The sequence below is a fragment of the Pleurodeles waltl genome, unplaced genomic scaffold, assembly GCF_031143425.1.
Source record: "Pleurodeles waltl isolate 20211129_DDA unplaced genomic scaffold, aPleWal1.hap1.20221129 scaffold_65, whole genome shotgun sequence".
NCBI lineage: Eukaryota > Metazoa > Chordata > Amphibia > Caudata > Salamandridae > Pleurodeles > Pleurodeles waltl.
The window spans coordinates 1975204-1996651 of record NW_027150363.1 but is presented as its reverse complement, the minus strand read 5'-3'; the positions used below and the strand labels follow the sequence as shown (position 1 = coordinate 1996651).

The 21448-nt window shown below is 47.2% G+C and overlaps 1 protein-coding gene across 1 annotated transcript; it reads right to left on the bottom strand.

The window, feature by feature from the left end:
- Window positions 1–573: 573 nt before the first annotated feature.
- Window positions 574–21119, bottom strand: LOC138278823 (avidin-related protein 4/5-like). Its single transcript, XM_069219333.1, has 4 exons — window positions 21011–21119; window positions 12415–12598; window positions 10813–10933; window positions 574–840 (listed from the first exon to the last, which is right to left on the bottom strand). Exons 1-4 carry the CDS (start codon window positions 21104–21106, stop codon window positions 717–719), a joined length of 525 nt encoding a protein of 174 aa, XP_069075434.1. The 5' UTR covers window positions 21107–21119; the 3' UTR covers window positions 574–716.
- Window positions 21120–21448: the final 329 nt, after the last annotated feature.

Genomic DNA, 21448 nt, shown 5'->3' with positions numbered 1-21448 from the left:
CTCTGACTCAAAGAAGCTTCTCATGTGCAGCTTCCAGGACAATCCAGGACATTGTCTCTAACGTTGAAGCTCATCATGAGTTACAAACGTATGAAGCCATTCTGGTGCGGCTCTAGTTGCTTCATCTACTCCTGATCTACTCCTGGTCACCACCCTTCAGGAATCAACCTTGGGTGGAGTAAGTGTCCATGTCAGGGTTGAATGTATGTTCACACCTGACTCTGCTCATCTGTCATCTGCAGAGAGAGCACCTAAAGACAACCTCAATCCCAGGAGTGTGCGCTGGCCACAGGTAGGGTGAGGTATAGCATTAAGGATACATCATGAGAAGAAGGCATGAGATGTGGAGAGGACAATGGAAGCTGCATATGACGAGAAGCAACAGGTGACGGAAAGAAGGAGGTATTAATAGGCTCACATAGTGAAATCAATGTCATATAATTTGCTCTTAACCAGGGCATTGCATGTGTTGTGTAGGCTGAAGTAATGCACATTTGAAAGAGAATATTAATGTCCTTGTCCTGGAGGTGTTCGCCTCTGCACACATGGCTACAAAGTCAAATACACACAGAGCACCTTCACATATGTTTTATTTACAATATTTAAAATGAACAATACATTTGAAGAAGCCATTAAGGGTGGAAGAGAGGCTGCTGAGCACAGCATCCCTGGATGTGGCCTTCTCAGGGTGTCAGAAGCAGGCTTTGCTCACAACACTAGCTCCTCACTTTGCCTTCAGTTGGTTTCGGGGTGCGGTGTATCTGACTCTGTCCCCCAGTCCACTGTCTAGCCGCTTCACCATTTACATTATCATTTGTTGAGAAACTGGCGGTCCCAAACCTGTGTTACAGGAATAACAAATATGTTAGGAAGATGTCATGAGAGGTAGAAAAAAAGAGGGGTAATGCTGGCATATTGTTCTCAATATTGAAAACAGAAGATAGAAAAGGAATCAAACCAAGCACACATTCAGTGAGCAAACATGAAGCGAGCACAAATGCAGAGAGCACACATGCAGAGAGTACACATGCAGAGAGCACACATGCAGCGAGCACACATGCAGAGATCACAAATGCAGAGAGCACACATGCAGAGAGCACACATGCAGCGAGCACACATGCAGAGCACATATGCAGAGAGCACACATGTAAACAATCACACATGCAGTAAGCACACATGCAGCGGGCACACATGCCGAGAGCACACATGCAGCGAGCACACATGCAGAGAGCACACATGTAAACAATCACACATGCAGACAAGCAAACATGCAACAAGCACACATGCATGGAGGACACATGCAAAGAGCACACATGCAGCGAGCACACATCCAGAGAGCACACATGTAGACAATCACACATGCAGACAAGCACACATGCAACAAGCACACATGCAGAGAGTACACATGCAGAGAGTACACATGCAAAGAGGACACATGTAGACACATGTAGACAATCACACATGCAGACACGCACATGCAACAAGCACACACGCAAAGAGCACAAATGCAAAGAGCACACATGTAGACAGTCATACATGCAGACAAGCACACATGCAACGGGCACACATGCAGTGAGCCCACATGTAGCGAGCACACATGCAAAGAGGACACATGTAGACAATCACACATGCAGACAAGCACACATGCAGACACACACACATGCAGCGAGCACACATGCAGAGAGAACATATGCAGAAAGCACACATGCAGAGAGCACACAAGCGCGAGAGCACACATGCAGACATGACCACATTCAGAGGGAAGACATGCAGAGAGCACACATGCAGACAAGGACACATTCAGAGAGCACACATGCAGAGAGCACACATGCAGACAAGCACATATTCAGAGAGCACATATGCAGAGAGCACACATGCAGACAAGCACATATGCAGAGAGCACACATGGAGAGAGCACACTTGTAAACAAGCACATATGCAGAGAGCACACATGCAGAAAGCACACTTGCAGAGAGCACACATGCAGAGAGCACATATGCAGACAAGCACACATGCAGAGAGCATGTTAACTACAAAAGAGGGTATTGTTTACTGGCACACTTCACAGTGCCCTTGCATCTTGTACACGCTAGTTCCCTGTAGAGTGTAGTCACCTAATGTAACTTTGTCATCAGTTCCCCCCTTAACGTAATATAAACCCCATGACTCTGCTGCGCCAACAACATGAAACGTGGGTGCCTGTACTAGCTGGGAACCCCTTGAGAAAGACATCTAATTGAAAGTTTTCATAAACTACTCTCCTCCCCTCTTGAAGATCACAGGTGACACATTTCACATGAATGCTCTGTCGTCTGTCCTGATGAAGGTTCTCTAATATAATCAATCAATCAATAAATCAGAGTATTTGTAAAGTGCACTACTCACCTGTGAGGGTCTCAAGGCGCTGAGGGGAGGGGGTAATGATGAAATGATACCAGAGAGTGGATAGTTTAAAGATTTGTATAAAATTAGCCCTCAATAGGTAGATACATGTAAACTATTCGTTTCACTATACACAATACAGAGTCATCACATCTTTTCCCAAAAGTACCACAGATCCACAGGCTGTGTTGTACCATTATTCAGCTATCCTTCTGCGACATATGTTTAGGGTGTTTAATTCGAGAAGGTGATGTAGTAAAAAATGAAATCATTCGATTTCCAATATTTTTAATTGATTGAAATCCTTCCAGATAAGGCAATGACCGTGAAAGGGGTCACCCTGGAATGGCTTTGATTTTTCAACTGGCTGATGATATATGAAGTACCATGAGGCTTCATATCACTGAAAGCATCCTTAATCTGTGATAATGCATTGTTTCGGAATGACTCTACATTACAGTAATTTTCTAGTTCCTCAGTGAGATCCTTAGTCGCCTTGCAGCCCTGACCCAAGTTTTAGTTCCAGACATGACAAGAGCACACCAAGTGAATGGGTGTGCCAGAGTGCCGTGACACTACAGAGCCCAATAAGGCTTTGCAAGATGTCAAAACAAATGATGAACTGTAATTTATTCATTGAAATCCCCAAACATTCCCTTAGAAAACTATTAATGTAGTTGTCATGGTAACACCATGACTCCCTGAGACCTGGGACCTTAGAGGGTTGTGGAAACAGAACAGAAACTAAGTGAAGCCCTAGAATTCCTCTTTACTTCCTGTTGGATTTGACCCTCTCTGCAGGGTCATCCCATACCCTTTTGCTTTTAACCCTCCTGTTGTGCTAAATTCAATTGGTGATGGCTTTAACACGTCTAGCCAGTGCTAAAGTGCTTGCACTCTCTCCTTTAAAAATTGTAAAATTGGCTAATACCCAATTGGCATATTTAATTTACTTATAAGTCCCTTGTAAAATGGTACTACAGGTACTCAGGGCCTGCAAATGAAATGCTACGAGTAGGTCTGCAACACGTATTGTGCCACCCACTTGAGAAGCCCTTTAAGACATGTCCAAGGCCTAGCATTGCAGCTCTTCTGTGCAGTTTTAAAGGGCTATTTCGACATGGCAAAATAAACCTTTAGCCAGGCCTAAGCCTTCCTTTTTAATACATGCAAGTCATCTCTAGGGTAGGCCCTCAACAACCCATAGGGCAGGTTGTATTGTATTTTAAAAAGTTGGACATATATTCTAAAGTTTTACTTCTCCTGGTAGTGAAAAACTCTGAACTTTGTTTTTCACTATTGCAAGAACTTCCTCTTCCATTGGGTCACCATATTACATTTCATACGTGTTAAAGTTTGTTTGGGAGCAGGTAAGAATCTCATGTTTGGTGTCTGAACATTTGTAATTTAAACCTCTCTTTAATAATGAACTCAGATTTTAAGTGACAATTATGAAAGTGCCACTTTTAGAAATGTGTTTTTTCATGTTCTAACCCTATGGTCCCTGCAGCCTGTTTTCTGAGTCACGTGACTAGTTGTAGTTGGCAGATGGCCTTTGTGTATTCCTCCCAAACGTCCATACAATAGAGAGCTTGGGTGTTGGCAGGATGGGCCATCTTGACTTGATCGGAGGGGCAGAGCTGTCACCTGTTACATTTGCACTTAAAAGACACTGCCCTAGCTCACACACAAAGAGCCTCACTCTAGCCTGTTATGATTGCAGACAGACTGGGACCAGGGCAGGTGTGGAGGCATTGGCAACATGTATAAAAATAGGACCCTCTGATCCACTCTTTAGTTCTCTCCTGTAGCAGTAGTTGTAATAGCAGTAGTAGTAGAGGTAGGATTAGTAGTGGCAGGATTAGCAGCAGTAGTAATAGCAGTAGCTGTAGTAGAGGTAGTAGGAGTAATAGTAGCAGCAACAGTAGTGGTAGTAGAAGTAGTGGTAGAGGTAGAAATAGCAGTAGTACTAGCAGTAGTAGTGGCAGTAGTAGTAGTAGTAAAGGTAGTAGTAGCAGTAGTAGTAGCAGTAGCACTGGTAGCAGCAGCATTAGTAGTAATAGTAGTAGTGGAAGTAGTAGTAGAGGTAGGAGTAGTAGAATCAATAGTATTAGTAATGGTAGTTGAGGCAAGAGTTGTAGTATTAGAAGAAGTAGTAGCAGCATTAATACAAATAGTAGTAGTAGTGGAGCTAGTAGGAGCAGTACTAGGAGCTGTAGAAATAGTAGCAGAAATAGTAGGAGCAGTAGTAGTAGAGGTAGTAGTAATAGTAGCATTAGTATTAGCAGCAGTAGTAATAGTCGTAGTAGCAGTAGTAGTAGCAGTGGCAGTAATAGTAGTAGCAGCAGTAGCAGTAATCATTACAGTAGAGGTATTACAAGTAGTAGTTGAGGTAGGAATAGTAGTAATAGTAAAGGTCATAGTAGTAGTAGTAGTGGTAATAGTAGTAATAGTAACACCAAGAGTAGTGGTAGTATAAATAGTTGTAGCAGTAGAAATAGCAGTAGTACTAGTAGTAGTAGTAGCATTAGTAGTAGCAGCAGCAGTAATACAAATAGTAGTTGTTAGTAGTAGTAGTAATAGTAGCAGTAGTAGTAATAGTAGTTGTGGTAGCAGAGGTAGTAGTAGTAGCAATGGTGGTAATAGTAATTGTAGCAGCAGTAGCAGTAATAGTTACGGTAGTGGTATTACAAGTAGTAGAGGTAGAAATAGCAGTAGTAGTAAAGGTCATAGTATTAGTAGTAGAGGTAATAATAGTAGCAGTAGTAATAGTAGTAGTGGTAGTTGAGGTAGTAGTTAAAGTAGCAGTAATACCAAAAGTAGAGGTAGTAGAAATAGTAGAAGAGGTAGAAATAGCAATAGTACTAGCAGTAGAAGTAGCAGCAGTAGTAGTAGTAGTAGAGGTAGCAGTAGTAGCAGTAATAGTAATCCAGCAAAGCGCCACAATAACGCTATTGTGGAAACGAGCCAACCGCGGTGTCGTTAAGCGGACGGGACTGCACACTTTCTTGTAGATCTGGCCCGTTGTGTTTATGTTTCATGCAACCCCTCTTTTAGACCAAAGCAGGTCGGCACATAAGAGAATGGGAGGGGGTCACAGGCATTATTTGCAGTAATATTAGTGAGCTGTTGCTGTGTTAAATATTAAAAGCACTTCACCATCCCTGAGTATTCGATATAAACATATTTAGCATGTGGAATAGTGTGGACTGTCAGTGACCTGGCCAAAGAACACATGGAAGAGGTGACGTTGGATCATAAATTCAAAGTTGTTCTGGGCCCACCAAACCCTTAAGATGTCCATGTCTGTTTCCATCACCATGAGCCTTGGCTGATGACTCCCTGGGTAGGCCTTCTGACACCTCCTAGACACAATGAAGGGCACTGTCTAGTTTCTGAATCCCCTCCCCAGCCCCCCACCACACCACCTCCACATCCTGGATCCAGGACAGCAGGAGCAGCGCCTGTAATCCTGGTCCAGCGTACTGAGACAAGTCCCTTCGGAAGTAATCAAAGTTCAGATGTCCCTCAGGCTCAGTTGGTCTGGCTTCCAGTCTGGAATACTGAGCACAAGGAAATGTGAAACTGGCAGCCAACTATTACCAACTATGTTTCAAGAAGTCAACCCACATCACAGTTTTCGGGTCTGATCCTAAAATTATTGACTAACCTCTCATTGCGTGATCTAGATAGATGTCACGCAATGGTTGCCTTGGCCTTTCAACTGAGCCATGACCAGGAAGCCTGATCACCATATTTAGTGGAATCTGTTGGTCTTTGGAGGAGAGAGTTGAGCTGTGACGATGTGCTTCGGTTTTACAAGAGGTGGTAATGTCCTCTGATGGCATTCCAGGCCTTAGACCCATTGTGACCCATGATATAGTGATAAACTGAAGTCCCAAGAAGAGCAGATTAAAATAGCAGAAACAAAATGGCCTAACCATCCCTGCCCAGAAGGCAAGGAAATCTGTGTACTTTTCTGCTACAAACACAGGCCACTCTGAAGGGCAACAAATTGTTCAGAAGCCCCTCTAGACTTACATCAGTGTCTCTCCCCTGCAGTTGGGTGAGACCAGCATCTAGCTCTGAGACTGCACTCACATCTGCTGCCCAATCTAGACTTACCTGAATGTCTCTCCACTCCATCAGGGGAGACGAGGATCTAGCACTGAGACAGCACTTATATCTGAAGCCTTCTCTAGACTTACACAAATGTCTCACCCCTGCAGTCAGGTGAGATCACGATGTGACACTGAGACAGCACTTACATCTGCAGACCCCTAGAATTACATGAACGTCTCACCCCTGCAGTCAGGTGAGAGTAAGATCTGACACTGAGAAGGCACTTACATCTGCAGACTTCTCTAAGCGAACTGAAGAACCCTAATAAGGGTGAAACTGGTCCTGGGTTCTGGTGTTCCAGTCAAGGGAGAACCTGGTCTGGCAGTTTGGGCTGGACTGTCCCCATGAGGCGCAGGGTCAAGACTGATTTGCATATGACTGAGTCCAAACTGAGGTGGTATGGAAGCGAAAACAATGGATTGGGATGCGTCCCGATCAATTGTGAGTGGCTGAGATTAATTCAAGCATTCTATTTGCCACTTTGTTGTTATTGCATATGGTGCACTATGTTTGGCAGGTATGCCCAGATGGGGGTCTTGTGCTCACTCTGCCACTGAAATCATATCCAGGTGATGAGCCCAGATGTGGGTCTTGTGCTCACTGTGCCACTGGAATCATACCCAGGCGATGAGCCCAGATGTGGGTCTTGTGCTCACTGTGCCACTGGAATCATACCCAGGCGATGAGCCCAGATGTGGGTCTTGTGCTCACTGTGCCACTGGAATCATACCTAGGTGATGAGCCCAGATGTGGGTCTTGTGCTCACTGTGCCACTGGAATCATACCCAGGCGATGAGCCCAGATGTGGGTCTTGTGCTCACTGTGCCACTGGAATCATACCTAGGTGATGAGCCCAGATGTGGGTCTTGTGCTCACTGTGCCACTGGAATCATACCCAGGTGATGAGCCCTTGATCAGATCAAAACCGGTCCTAAGTTGATTCTATTCCATTTCAGGAAGAACTTAGCCTGGCAGTTCATACTGCGTCAAGACTGATTTGCAGATGACTGGGTTAATACTGAGGTGAAATGGTGAGTGAAAAACAGCAAATTGGATTGTGGCCCAAGCGATTGTCAGTGCTTGAGATTAATTCAAACATTCCACCCATCATGTTTTTTTTTTAAACACCGGAACAGTCAACAATACCCACATTTTGTTGTAAGGAATTAACACTATCAATTCAAATATTTGCCATATAGTATATCGACTTCTCGGTATCCACTAAGGTATTGGCCCAACTAGAAGCATTCTTGCATTTACAGGGAATTCATACCTTCCCTTATCTTGAAAATTAGCTTATCTCTGATTGTTCTTTTTCTAAAACACAAATGAGTCTCAACAAAGTCTCAAAATTCCTATGTTCGGCGAGGTTACAGCACATCCAGAGCACCAGCGTCAGACTCATCCTGAACATCCCCCGCCGCAAACACATCACCAAACACCTGAGATACTTCCACTGGCTCTCTGTCGAGAAAATGATCAACTTCAAACTCCTCCTCCACGCATACAAGGCTCTCAACAACCTAGGACCTACCTACCTCAACCAGCACATCACCTTCTACTCCCCTGCCAGGCCTCTCTGCTCCGCTCAACAGGCACTAGCCACCGTACCCCATATACGGAAGACCCCGGCTGGAGGAAGACCCTTCGCCTACCTCGCGGCAAAGAGCTGGAACACCTTTCCTCTTCATCTCAGGCAGTCACCATTGGTACCTCAATTCAGGAAGGAACTTAAGACCTGGCGCCTCGACTGAAGCACAGAGGACCAAAGCCCCCTAGTGCCTTGAGACCCTTGCGGGTGAGTAGTGGGCTTTATAAAGCATGATTGACCGATTGATTGATTGAGGTTCATCATCGACTCCAGTCTTCTCCCAGAACAGCAAAAACCTTTATTATAAACCTATCAGACATGCAGAAGGGTCAGGCGTTTCTAAGGGTTCGGCAAGCGATCCCACAAGGTTACACTTCAAGTGACCACCTAGTTTCAGAAAATGTTCAGGTCAGTTTCCACTTCTTGGTCAGAGGCAGCAGGGTCTTCTCTGCAGGAAATCTGTGGGGAGGCCACCTGGTCCTCACCAAATACTTTTATTTCTCATCACTTACTGTTAATCTTCAAAGTATTTCCACAATTATTGGACTTGTGGTAAACATTCTATGGCCCTAGCTGTACACTTGGGTCGTATCTCTGGAGCGGATAGTGGTGGGACCTTATGTTTTGTGAGTTGTGTCTACAAGATAAGTGTCCTGAAGGTAACGCACCTTGTCTTGGCATAAGTAACGCCTCTGCCTGGACATCCATTGTGTTGTTTGTGTCACTGTGTCCTCAAGGTGCAGGTTTTGTTGCTGGGGGTGTCATTAGTACTGAGGCAGAAGGAGGTTTAGGTGGTTCTGCTTAGCGTTCGAGGGACGGTGAAGCGAGGGACCCTCAGACCCCAGTGGTATTTAACGCTCCTCATGAAATGGACGCAGAGATCCTGTTTTGCACTTCATCTGCATCGTGTGTGCTCTTTACTGCTATTTATTGTACGCATAACAGGGTGTTCTAATAAAGACTTCTCTTTATGCAGATAATTGTAAATGAAGTGTAGTGGTCGAAGTGGGAGGGATCACATGGGCACGACATGCCCATACTTTTTAATTTAAGAAAAATGGTTCCCCTACTTTTGGGGAAAGAGCTCCGTTCCAGAATGGTTAAGTCTGAGAGTTGACATGGTTGGGCTGAAATATAAGACAGGGAGTCTGTGAAACCGATGGGTGGCAGACAGCTAAACAAGCCTTCCTGCCAGGGGACTGCTGCCTGAAAACAATGTGCACAACTGGTTAAACTGCAAATGTAAACGGTGCCTGGAAGCCAGAAATGGCTTTAAATGATGGAGCCACTTGAAGCTTCCTGACGACACAGATTTATTCTTTTTGAGTGGTATTGCAAGGGAGTTACCAGCTCAGATGTGAAGTGTGGCTGTTAATGGACAGTAAAAAAAATATACTCTGTACAGTCTGGATATTACCAAAATGTAGATTTTGGAACCGCTTTATCTTCAATGTTGTTCTAAATTTAGTAGCACTATATCTAAAACTGTGTGTAATCCAAGTTTAAAATGATGACTTACATATGCAGTGCCTTCTGTCACTGGCTGGGGCCTCGTAGCACTAGACATACACAAGTCACTGTTCTCCGCTGCACCACCCAGGAGTCAGTTCAGTGGCTCTCTGGTTACACACTGACCTCTGCAGAGCATTAACTAACAGGATTTGTGATATACAGTAGCGTATCACACTGATTAACTGAACTTGAATTTATTTTTTATGTAACCTTATTATGTTGCCTTATTTTGCCTTATTTTATACTTACTTATCTGAAGGTGAAAGACTGAGAAAAGTAAGAGAATGTTTAGTTTTTTAGCCACGTCTTTGACCCCACCCCCACGCTCACAAACCACGCCCCTTTGCATACAGCATCAAGGGTCCCATACTTTTCTTAATGCGCTTCAACCACTGATGAAGTGTATGTTGATAATACGAAGATATGTGCTAATATGCGGGTTATGATGAAACATGGGGCAGATTTAAGAGCCCCTTATGCCATAATATTGCCACATTAGCATCATTTTTTTTATGCTAATGTGACGATATTATGGCAAAAACGCTGTGCAAGATTTACAAAGTCGCGCAATACATGCATTGCACCACTTTGTAATCCCTTGCGCCACATTATGCCTGCACCAGAAATAATGTATGCACTAGGGGCTGAAAAAATGGGCAAAGAAATCTACAAGATTTCTTTGCTTCATTGTTTTCGGCATTTTTAAAGCCTGCTCAGAGCAGGCGTTAAAAGGGGGCACATCACTGTTTTCAAAGCGCCCCTAGGTACTGTTCAGGGTTAGCGTCACAATTTTGGCGCTAACCCTGACCGGAAAGAGTTACATAGAGCTATCCAGACAAACCACAGTCAGTGCTGTCAGTTACCTGCAAAGGGGCAAGGACAGAGCTATGAATCAAAGCGCTTGGAAGCCAGAAGTGAACAGTATAGAGACCCTAATGCATGCAAGACTCAGGGACACGTCATCCATTTTTTTTGCAGTTTTCTATAGCGCTAACTCGTCCGAAGGCATTGAAGCGCTTTACATGAGCACCAGTTACGTAACACAAAGACACATTCATTCTTCGTGGGCAGATTAAGTGATTTTCCCAGAATCACAGGATGCTGAGCCGGTCCCGGGACTCGAGCCTGGTTATAATACGGAGTAGAGAGATCTCCTCCACCAAATGGGCAGCTCTCCCACCCACACATCAGTGCCCCCCCCTCACCGTGAGCTCTTCCAGTCCTCTGTCAGGTTTCCCATTGGCTCTCTCAGGATCCAGGTGGTTCTCAGGGTTGGTTCTCCATCAGGCTTTGTGTAGCACTGCCCTGCCAGCATGGTGATGGTGGCTGCAAGAGAGGGGAGCAAGGCACGGTGAGAAAAGGGTTTAATAAAGTGATAGTTGTGTACAACTGCTAGTCCGATCTCACATATCTGAACCTGATTTCATATGCCATAATGGAGAAAAGAAAGCTTTGGTGAAATAGAATATTTGCCTAAGATCAGATATTTTAAGCGGAGAAGCCGGGATTTATCCAAGTTTCCTGGTCTGACTTTATATAAATCACCCAGTAAATGAATATCGATTTGTCTTCCCTTGTGTTAAGGCTCCACGGGGTCCTTGTGTACAGGCGCTGCGGGGAGGAATGTCTCTCTACCTTACCTGCCTCTAGGTTCGGCCTGTAGTTCGGGTCCATCACTTACAGACATTATTATATTGACTGCAGCTCTTAAGGTGCGTGCAGTCACATTGTGACGTCAGTAGACGTGACCTGTACCTGCCCCTCCACATCCACCTCCATGAGATGCTGACGTCAGTAGACATGACCTGTACCTGCCCCCCTCCCCATCCACCCTCATGAGATGCTGACGTCAGTAGACGTCACCTGTACCTGCCCCCCCCATCCACCCTCATGAGATGCTGACGTCAGCAGAAGTGACCTGTACCTGCCCCCCCTCCCTATCCACTCCCCATGAGATGCTGACGTCAGTAGACGTGACCTGTACCTGCCCCCCTCCCCATCCACCCTCATGAGATGCTGACGTCAGCAGAAGTGACCTGTACCTGCCCCCCCTCCCCATCCACCCTCATGAGATGCTGACGTCAGCAGAAGTGACCTGTACCTGCCCCCCCTCCCTATCCACTCCCCATGAGATGCTGACGTCAGTAGACGTGACCTGTACCTGCCCCCTCCACATCCACCTCCATGAGATGCTGACGTCAGTAGAAGTGACCTGTACCTGCCCCCCCTCCCCATCCACTCCCCAGGAGATGCTGACGTCAGCAGAAGTGACCTGTACCTGCCCCCCCTCCCCAGACACCTCCGTGAGATGCTGACGTCAGTAGACGTGACCTGTACCTGCCCCCCCTCCCCATCCACCCCCATGAGATGCTGACGTCAGTAGACGTGACCTGTACCTGCCCCTCCACATCCACCTCCATGAGATGCTGACGTCAGTAGACGTGACCTGTACCTGCCCCTCCCCATCCACCCCCCATGAGATGCTGACGTCAGCAGAAGTGACCTGTACCTGCCCCCCCTCCCTATCCACTCCCCATGAGATGCTGACGTCAGTAGACATGACCTGTACCTGCCCCCTCCCCATCCACTCCCCATGAGATGCTGATGTTTGCGGAAGTGACCGGTGCCTCCCCCTTTCCCATCCACCACCAAAAGATGCTGATGTCAGAGCAACAGTACAAAACATCCCAAGAAGAGGAAAGGGGTGTAAGGTAGGCGGGGAGGGAGTAGAAACAGGGAGAAGTGGGCGCAGGAGGGGCGTGCGCCTCCCACAGCGCCGAGAAGACATAGCGCCGCGCAGTACTCACGTGCAGCGCTGTTCTTGACCGTCACTCCGAAGGTTGGGTTGTCGCCCTGCTGCTGGTATCCAATCAGCACAGACGTCGGGGCTTTGCTGGATGACTGGTAGGTGCCGGTGATGGTCCCGTTGACCCCAAGGCGCATGGTCATCAGGGTGCCATGTTCACTCCTCCAGGACCCCCCAAGGCTGCACTGGAGGGAAGAGACGAGTGTGAGGTCACTACAGACCACAAGAGGCGCAGAGGGCACCAGAGATCATCAGTCACAGTCACATCTTCACACCTCAACCCTCCAACAGGAACATGACTCTATCAACAGGCTAGTCCACCACACAGCAGGGTGCCATGTTCACTCCTCCAGGACCCCCCAAGGCTACACTGAAGGGGAGAGGCGAGTGTGAGGGCACTACAGACCACAAGAGGTGCAGAGGGCACCAGCCAATCACAGTCACATCTTCACACCTCGACCCTCCAACAGGGGCATGACTCTATCACCAGGCTAGTCCACCACACAGCAGGGTGCCATGTTCACTCCTCCAGGGCCTCCCGAGGCTGCACTGGAGGGGAGAGTCGAGTGTGAGGGCACTACAGACCACAAGAGGTGCAGAGGGCAGCAGCCAGTCACAGTCACATCTTCACACCTCGACCCTCCAACAGGGGCATGACTCTATCAACAGGTTAGTCCACCACACAGCAGGGTGCCATGTTCACTCCTCCAGGACCCCCCAAGGCTGCCCTGGAGGAGAGAGACGAGTGTGAGGTAACTACAGACCACAAGAGGTGCAGAGGGCACCAGAGAGCATCAATCACAGTCACATCTTCACACCTCGACCCTCCAACAGGAGCATGACTCTATCACCAGGCTAGTCCACCACACAGCAGGGTGCCATGTTCACTCCTCCAGGGCCCCCCGAGGCTGCACTGGAGGGGAGAGGCGAGTGTGAGGGCACTACAGACCACAAGAGGTGCAGAGGGCACCAGAGAGCATCAATCACACTCATATCTTCACACCTCGACCCTCCAACAGGGGCATGACTCTATCAACAGGTTAGTCCACCACACAGCAGGGTGCCATGTTCACTCCTCCAGGACCCCCCAAGGCTGCCCTGGAGGAGAGAGACGAGTGTGAGGTCACTACAGACCACAAGAGGTGCAGAGGGCACCAGAGAGCATCAATCACAGTCATATCTTCACACCTCGACCCTCCAACAGGGGCATGACTCTATCAACAGGCTAGTCCACCACACAGGAGGGTGCCATGTTCACTCCTCCAGGACCCCCCAAGGCTGCACAGGAGGGGTGAGGCGAGTGTGAGGTCACTACAGACCACAAGAGGTGCAGAGGGCACCAGCCAGTCACAGTCACATCTTCACACCTCGACCCTCCAACAGGGGCATGACTCTATCACCAGGCTAGTCCACCACAAAGCAGGGTACGAATTACGTCATGGGCATACCAACAGGCAGAGGTCACAAACATCAGGAAATGCATGACGTTATTGTCATACCAACAGGCACAGCTCAGGGCACAAGTCCGAAAATAGACGTGGGGCCACTAACCAAGCAGGACATTATGCAAGTGAGATCATGGCACGTGACATCATATGACATCACACACAGAATCACAGGAAGTGACATCACAATCCATGACCTCACAGGAAGTGACATCCCAAGATGTGGCATCAGATCTTAACACCGCACACACATGTTTAGCAGGTCTATCGTTAGTACATGTGTCCACATTACAATATTTAACTAATTAAGATTTTACGTTGGGTTTGTGGCAACCCTGACTCAAAATCTGGGCCTCAACTTAGAAAATGTATTTTTTAAAACCCTGCCGCAAAGAAATTGTCAAGAAGGAGAAATGTGGCAGTAAATCTGTTCTGCTTAATTGGTTGCAAAGTCTGCATTTTAAAATATCTGATGGGGTTAAGGCACCCGCTGCAGAGACCTTTGTGTTCCAACTAGATCTCAGCCAGTACTGATAACGGTAGGATAGCTCTGGAGGTTACACATTTGCTGCAGGGATCTCTGCAGCGCACAGTCCCAGTGTTGAATTAAAGTAGCAGAGAGGGTTAGAGTGTCTTCTGCAAAGGACATCATGTAACATGCAGGGGACACATGTGCATTGTATGTAGCAGGTAAGTGGGTTACTGCTTTTAACACAGAGATCCTTTTGTTTCTCGCAGTTCTTAAATTGTGATCCTTCTAATGAGCACAGAGAGCTGTGAAGGACATGTGGCTACTACACCTTGTAACCCTCAGTGTCTTACGTAACACATCCTGTGCTATGATTTACACACATGATTTATTGTCAACGTGTAATATGTACGTGTGATGTGAAGCGCTCTGACATCCTGCATTGGCATGATCAGCACAATAGATCTTTAAAAGAAATAAGATCAAATCGTGATATTTAAATTATTATTTGTGTAAATATGGAGAGAGACCAACACGTCAGACCTCCTTACAGTGCCTACTTATGTCTCCTATACAGGGACTGAACAGAGTCACAGCAGCCTCTCTTAAGCACCTGCGAAGTGACTGCAAGCTGTGAGCCTTTATTTCTTTCCATCCCTCCATTGCATTTGCATTTAGGTGTCCGCCCCTCTCGCCTCATAGCCCCCAATCAGGATACTCTAAAAGTTTGCCCTTAACTTCGGCCTTTGTTATGGGTCCAGCTGGAATCTCATAAGGCCCCTCCCAACTTCACCCTGCACGCTGCTGCTTGAAGGAAAGCAGGCACTGCCGAGTGTGTCCCAGGGTCTGAAACTTACACCTGAACAAGCTTAACATGCTTCTGTGCGCCTCAACCTCATGGCAGGGTGGACTGCGGGATACCCTGGAAAATAGTGGGTAGACGCCGTCTACTCGCGTGTACTCCCGACTTGTGCCCTGCATTGCTCACAGACACAAGGAAATGCATGACGTTATTGTCATACCAGCAGGCAGAGTTCACAGACATCACAACACGCCTAAAGGTCTATTTCAGCCAGACACATCTTTGTTTTGGTCTGTCTCAGCTGTACTAACCTTTGTTATGGTTTATCTCCGCTATACACATCGTTGTTATGGTCTGTCTCAGCTGTACTAACCTCTGTTATGGTTTATCTCCGCTATACACATCTTTGTTATGGTCTGTCTCAGCTGTACTAACCTTTGTTATGGTTTATCTCCGCTATACACATCTTTTTTATGGGCTGTCTCAGCTGTGATAACCTTTGTTATGGTTTATCTCCGCTATAAACATCTTTGTTATGGTCTGTCTCAGCTGTACTATACTTTGTTATGGTCTATCGCAGCTAGACACATCTTTGTTATGGTCTGTCTCAGCTGTACTAACCTTTGTTATGGTTTATCTCCGCTATACACATCTTTGTTATGGTCTGTCTCAGCTGTGCTAACCTTTGTTATGGTTTATCTCCGCTATAAACACTTTGTTATGGTCTGTCTCAGCTGTACTATACTTTGTTATGGTCTGTCTCAGCTGTACTAACCTTTGTTATGGTCTGTCTTCAGCTAGACACATCTTTGTTATAGTCTGTCTCAGCTGTACTAACCTTTGTTATGGTCTATCACAGCTAGACACATCTTTGTTATGGTCTGTGTCCGCTGGTCAGACCTTTGCTATCGTCTATCTCAGTAGGACTCACCTTTGTTATAATCTGTCGCAGCTAGTCACATCTTTGTTATGGTCTGTCTCAGCTGTACTAACCTTTGTTATGGGTTATCTCCGCTAGACAAATCTTTGTTATGGTCTGTCTCAGCTGTACTAACCTTTGTTATGGTCTATCACAGCTAGACACATCTTTGTTATGGTCTGTCTCAGCTGTACTAACCTTTGCTATGGTCTATCGCAGATAGACACATCTTTGTTATGGTCTGTCTCAGCTGTACTAACCTTTGTTATGGTCTATCGCAGCTAGACACATCTTTGTTATGGTCTGTCTCAGCTGTACTAACCTTTGCTATGGTCTATCGCAGCTAGACACATCTTTGTTATGGTCTGTCTCAGACACATCTTTGTTATGGTCTGTCTCAGCTAGACACATCTTTGTTATGGTCTGTCTCAGTTAGACACATCTTTGTTATGGTCTGTCTCAGCCGTACTAACCTTTGTTATGGTGTATCGCAGCAAGACACATCTTTGTTATGGTCTATCTCTGCTACTCACACCCTTGTGGCAGCATTTCCAGGCAGCCAGGAGGCTGCAGGAAGTGACAGGGCTTGCCACTACTGTGTCTGTAGTTGGAGAGAACAGGGAGAACTAAGCAACTAGGAGAATACTTTACAGAGAGGACTTTACAGCTGGAGGAGAATGAACACTGGGAGAATATTGGCGATATAAAGTTACAGAGTCAGGACCAAGCAGAGAACCTGGAAGGCACCGGCGCAGAGTGTGGTCCAAGGTTCATGGGCAGCAAATAACATGGAGTTTTTGGTTAAAATTGCCAAAAGTGTCTGCGTGGTCCAGTGATAAGCTGATATCCCTGCCTGCACTGTTTCACCTTAGACAGGTCCCTTTACCTTCCCATGACCACAATCCCTTGCCTACATAGACTTTGCGTAGCTAGCAGAGGGATTTCCTGCAGTAATCAGAGATGAGCATTTACACTAAGGAGGTCATTATGACCCCGGTGGTCAGTGATAATGTGGCGGTAGTACCGGCACATTATGACAGCCAGCCCGCCCACCAATATACCATTCCGACCGCCAATACAATAGCAGCTGCCGGGCTCGAGATAACAATCCCCAGCTGTAGGAGGCTGGACTGGCTTGTAGTGAGTACCAAGGGGTACTTGCACCTTGCACCAGGCCCAGTTATCCCTTATTAGTGTATAGGGTGTCTAGCAGCTTAGGCTGATAGATAATGGTAGCTTAGCAGAGCAGCTTAGGCTGAACTAGGAGACGTGTGAAGCTACTACAGTACCACTTAGTGTCATATGCACAATATCATAAGAAAACACAATACACAGTTATACTAAAAATAAAGGTACTTTATTTTTATGACAATATGCCAAAGTATCTCAGAGTGTACCCTCAGTGAGAGGATAGGAAATATACACAAGATATATATACACAATACCAGAAATATGCAGTATAGTCTTAGGAAACAGTGCAAACAATGTATAGTTAAAATAGGATGCAATGGAGACACATAGGGATAGGGGCAACACAAACCATATACTCCAGAAGTGGAATGCGAACCACGAATGGACCCCAAACCTATGTGACCTTGTAGAGGGTCGCTGGGACTATTAGAAAATAGTGAGGGTTAGAAAAATTGCCCACCCCAAGACCCTGAAAAGTGAGTGCAAAGTGCACTAAAGTTCCCCAAAGGACAAAGAAGTCGTGATAGGGGAATAAGGCAGGAAAGACACAAACCAACAATGCAACAACGCTGGATTTCCAATCTGGGGTACCTGTGGAACAAGGGGACCAAGTCCAAAAGTCACAAGCAAGTCAGAGATGGGCAGATGCCCAGGAAATGCCAGCTGCGGGTGTAAAGAAGCTTCGACTGGACTGAAGAAGCTGCGGTTTCTGCAGGAACGCAAAGGGCTAGAGACTTTCCCTTTTGAGAACGGATCCCACTCGCCTGGTAGAGTCGTGCAGAAGTGTTTTCCCGCCGAAAGAACGCCAACAAACCTTGCTAGCTGCAAATCGTGCGGTTAGCGTTTTTGGACACTGCTGTGGCCCAGGAGGGACCAGGAGGTCGCAAATTGGACCAGTAGGTAGAGGGGACGTCGAGTAAGACAAGGAGCCCTCTTAGCATCAGTTAGTACCCAGAGAAGTGCCAGAAACAGGCACTACGAGGATGCATGAAACGGTGCTCACCCGAAGTTACACATAGGAGTCCCACGTCGCCGGAGACCAACTTAGAAAGTCGTGCAATGCAGGTTAGAGTGCAGTGGACCCAGGCTTGGCTGTGCACGAAGGATTTCCGCCGGAAGTGCACAGGGGCCGGAGTAGCTGCAAAAGTCGCGGTTCTCAGCAATGCAGTCTAGCGAGGTGAGACAAGGACTTACCTCCACCAAACTTGGACTGAAGAGTCACTGGACTGTGGGAGTCACTTGGACAGAGTTGCTGGATTCGAGGAACCTCGCTCGTCGTGCTGAGAGGAGACCCAAGGGACCGGTAATGCAGCTTTTTGGTGCCTGCGGTTGCAGGGGGACGATTCCGTCGACCCACGGGAGATTTCTTTGGAGTTTCTAGTGCAGAGAGGAGGCAGACTACCCCCACAGCATGCACCACCAGAAAACAGTTTAGAAGGTGGCAGGATCAGCGTTACAGAGTTGCAGTAGTCGTCTTTGCTACTATGTTGCAGGTTTGCAGGCTTCCAGCGCGGTCAGCAGTCGATTCCTTGGCAGAAGGTGAAGAGAGAGATGCAGAGGAACTCGGATGAGCTCTTGCATTCGTTATCTAAGGAATCCCAAGAGACAGAGACCCTAAATAGCCAGAAAAGAGGGTTTGGCTACCTAGGAGAGAGGATAGGCTAGCAACACCTGAAGGAGCCTATCACAAGGAGTCTCTGACGTCACCTGGTGGCACTGGCCACTCAGAGCAGTCCAGTGTGCCATCAGCACCTCTGTTTCCAAGGTGGCAGAGGTCTGGAGCACACTGGAGGAGCTCTGGGCACCTCCCAGGGGAGGTACAGGTCAGGGGAGTGGTCACTCCCCTTTCCTTTGTCCAGTTTCGCGCCAGAGCAGGGCTAAGGGGTCCCCTGAACCTGTGTAGACTGGCTTATGCAGAATTGGGCACATCTGTGCCCAAGAAAGCATTTCCAGAGGCTGGGGGAGGCTACTCCTCCCTTGCCTTCACACCATTTTCCAAAGGGAGAGGGTGTCACACCCTCTCTCAGAGGAAGTCCTTTATTCTGCCATCCTGGGCCAGGCCTGGCTGGACCCCAGGAGGGCAGCTGCCTGTCTGAGGGGTTGGCAGCAGCAGCAGCTGCAGTGAAACCCCGGGAAAAGCAGTGTGGCAGTACCAGGGTCTGTGCTACAGACCACTGGGATCATGGGATTGTGCCAACTATGCCAGGATGGTATAGAGGGGGCAATTCCATGATCATAGACATATTACATGGCCATATTCGGAGTTACCATTGTGAAGCTACATATAGGTAGTGACCTATATGTAGTGCACGCGTGTAATGGTGTCCCCGCACTCACAAAGTCCGGGGAATTGGCCCTGAACAATGTGGGGGCACCTTGGCTAGTGCCAGGGTGCCCTCACACTAAGTAACTTAGCACCCAACCTTTACCAGGTAAAGGTTAGACATATAGGTGACTTATAAGTTACTTAAGTGCAGTGTAAAATGGCTGTGAAATAACGTGGACGTTATTTCACTCAGGCTGCAGTGGCAGGCCTGTGTAAGATTTGTCAGAGCTCCCTATGGGTGGCAAAAGAAATGCTGCAGCCCATAGGGATCTCCTGGAACCCCAATACCCTGGGTACCTCAGTACGATATACTAGGGAATTATAAGGGTGTTCCAGTAAGCCAATGTAAATTGGTAAAATTGGTCACTAGCCTGTCAGTGACAATTTGAAAGAAATGAGAGAGCATAACCACTGAGGTTCTGATTAGCAGAGCCTCAGTGAGACAGTTAGTCACTACACAGGTAACACATTCAGGCACACTTATGAGCACTGGGGCCCTGGTGAACAGGGTCCCAGTGACACATACAATTAAAACAACATATATACAGTGAAAAATGGGGGTAACATGCCAGGCAAGATGGTACTTTCCTACACCAGCCCGGCAGCCACTATTGACCTTCCCTACCACTATGGTTTTTGTTGCATTCGCAATGCCACATAAAACCATGGCAGCAGGCCCTATCTATCTTCCCTGTCACTGATAGGAGGCTCACCCACCCCTCCAAACACTCCATAGCTGCCCCCTAACCCACCTCCATCCACGATCCCCCCTTCCAGTCCCCCACCACCCCATTCACGCACACTCGCAGACACTCTCTACGCATACTCACACTCACTCACACAGGCATACATGCATTCATTCTTGCACACATCCGTACACACATTCACACTGACATGCAGACATGCATTCACATTTCCATTCATACACGCATTCCCACACATGCATACACCCACGCAAACAACACTACACACACAGTCGCATTCACGCCCACACTCACATATTCATGCACACAACCCTATACACACACACACAACACCCTGTCGGAAACACAACTTTCCTGCATTCAGGGGGTCTTCTGGCAGGGAATGGGACTGGGCGCTGCTACCACCAGTAGAGCCAGCCAGCAGAACACCGCCAGGCTTTATTATTTGTCACAATATGGCTGGTGGCGGTTTACTGGCATGGCGCAGCTGGTGGTAGCAGCGCTACATTAACACCATCCGCCAGTATGGCCACAGCCGGATTTCCATCCTTCTTATGGCGGAACTCCGGCTGTGGTCATAATTTGGCAGACGGATGTTGGCCGCGACGACGGTCTTTTGGCGGCCGTCACCGCGGCGTTAGGCAGCATTTACCGCCAATCTTAAAATGAGGGCCTAAGGCTTGTCACCCTACAGGCTCCTAGGAAGGATTACAAATTTAATATAATTTCAATGTATCTTACCAGTCCATGGGCAGAATCAGCGATAGCCACTAGGAGTACCAGTGCAATGATCCCGGAAAGGCAGCGGAGAGCCATGGTGCTGTCAAAAAAGAACATTCATATCCACTGTGCCACTTTCTTATATACCTCTGCATGTGACATGCACTACCAAAACATGTTGACTTCCTATAAAAATATGAGTAATAACCTGTTGCGACATGTTGTTAAAACCAGATGATCCACACCCAAGGAATGTTTCATCATATCAGGCCAGAGAATGTATCCTCAACATGGTGTTTTTCTTCGAAATCATGGTTTAACAGGATGAGTCTGACCACCTCCAAATAATGAGCTCTTATCGTGGTGGTGACAGCATAATAGTGTATAAAACGGGGCTGTCCCACTTTACACAAGTGCGCTTCCTTAACACAGAAACCTACACACTGATGAATCATCACT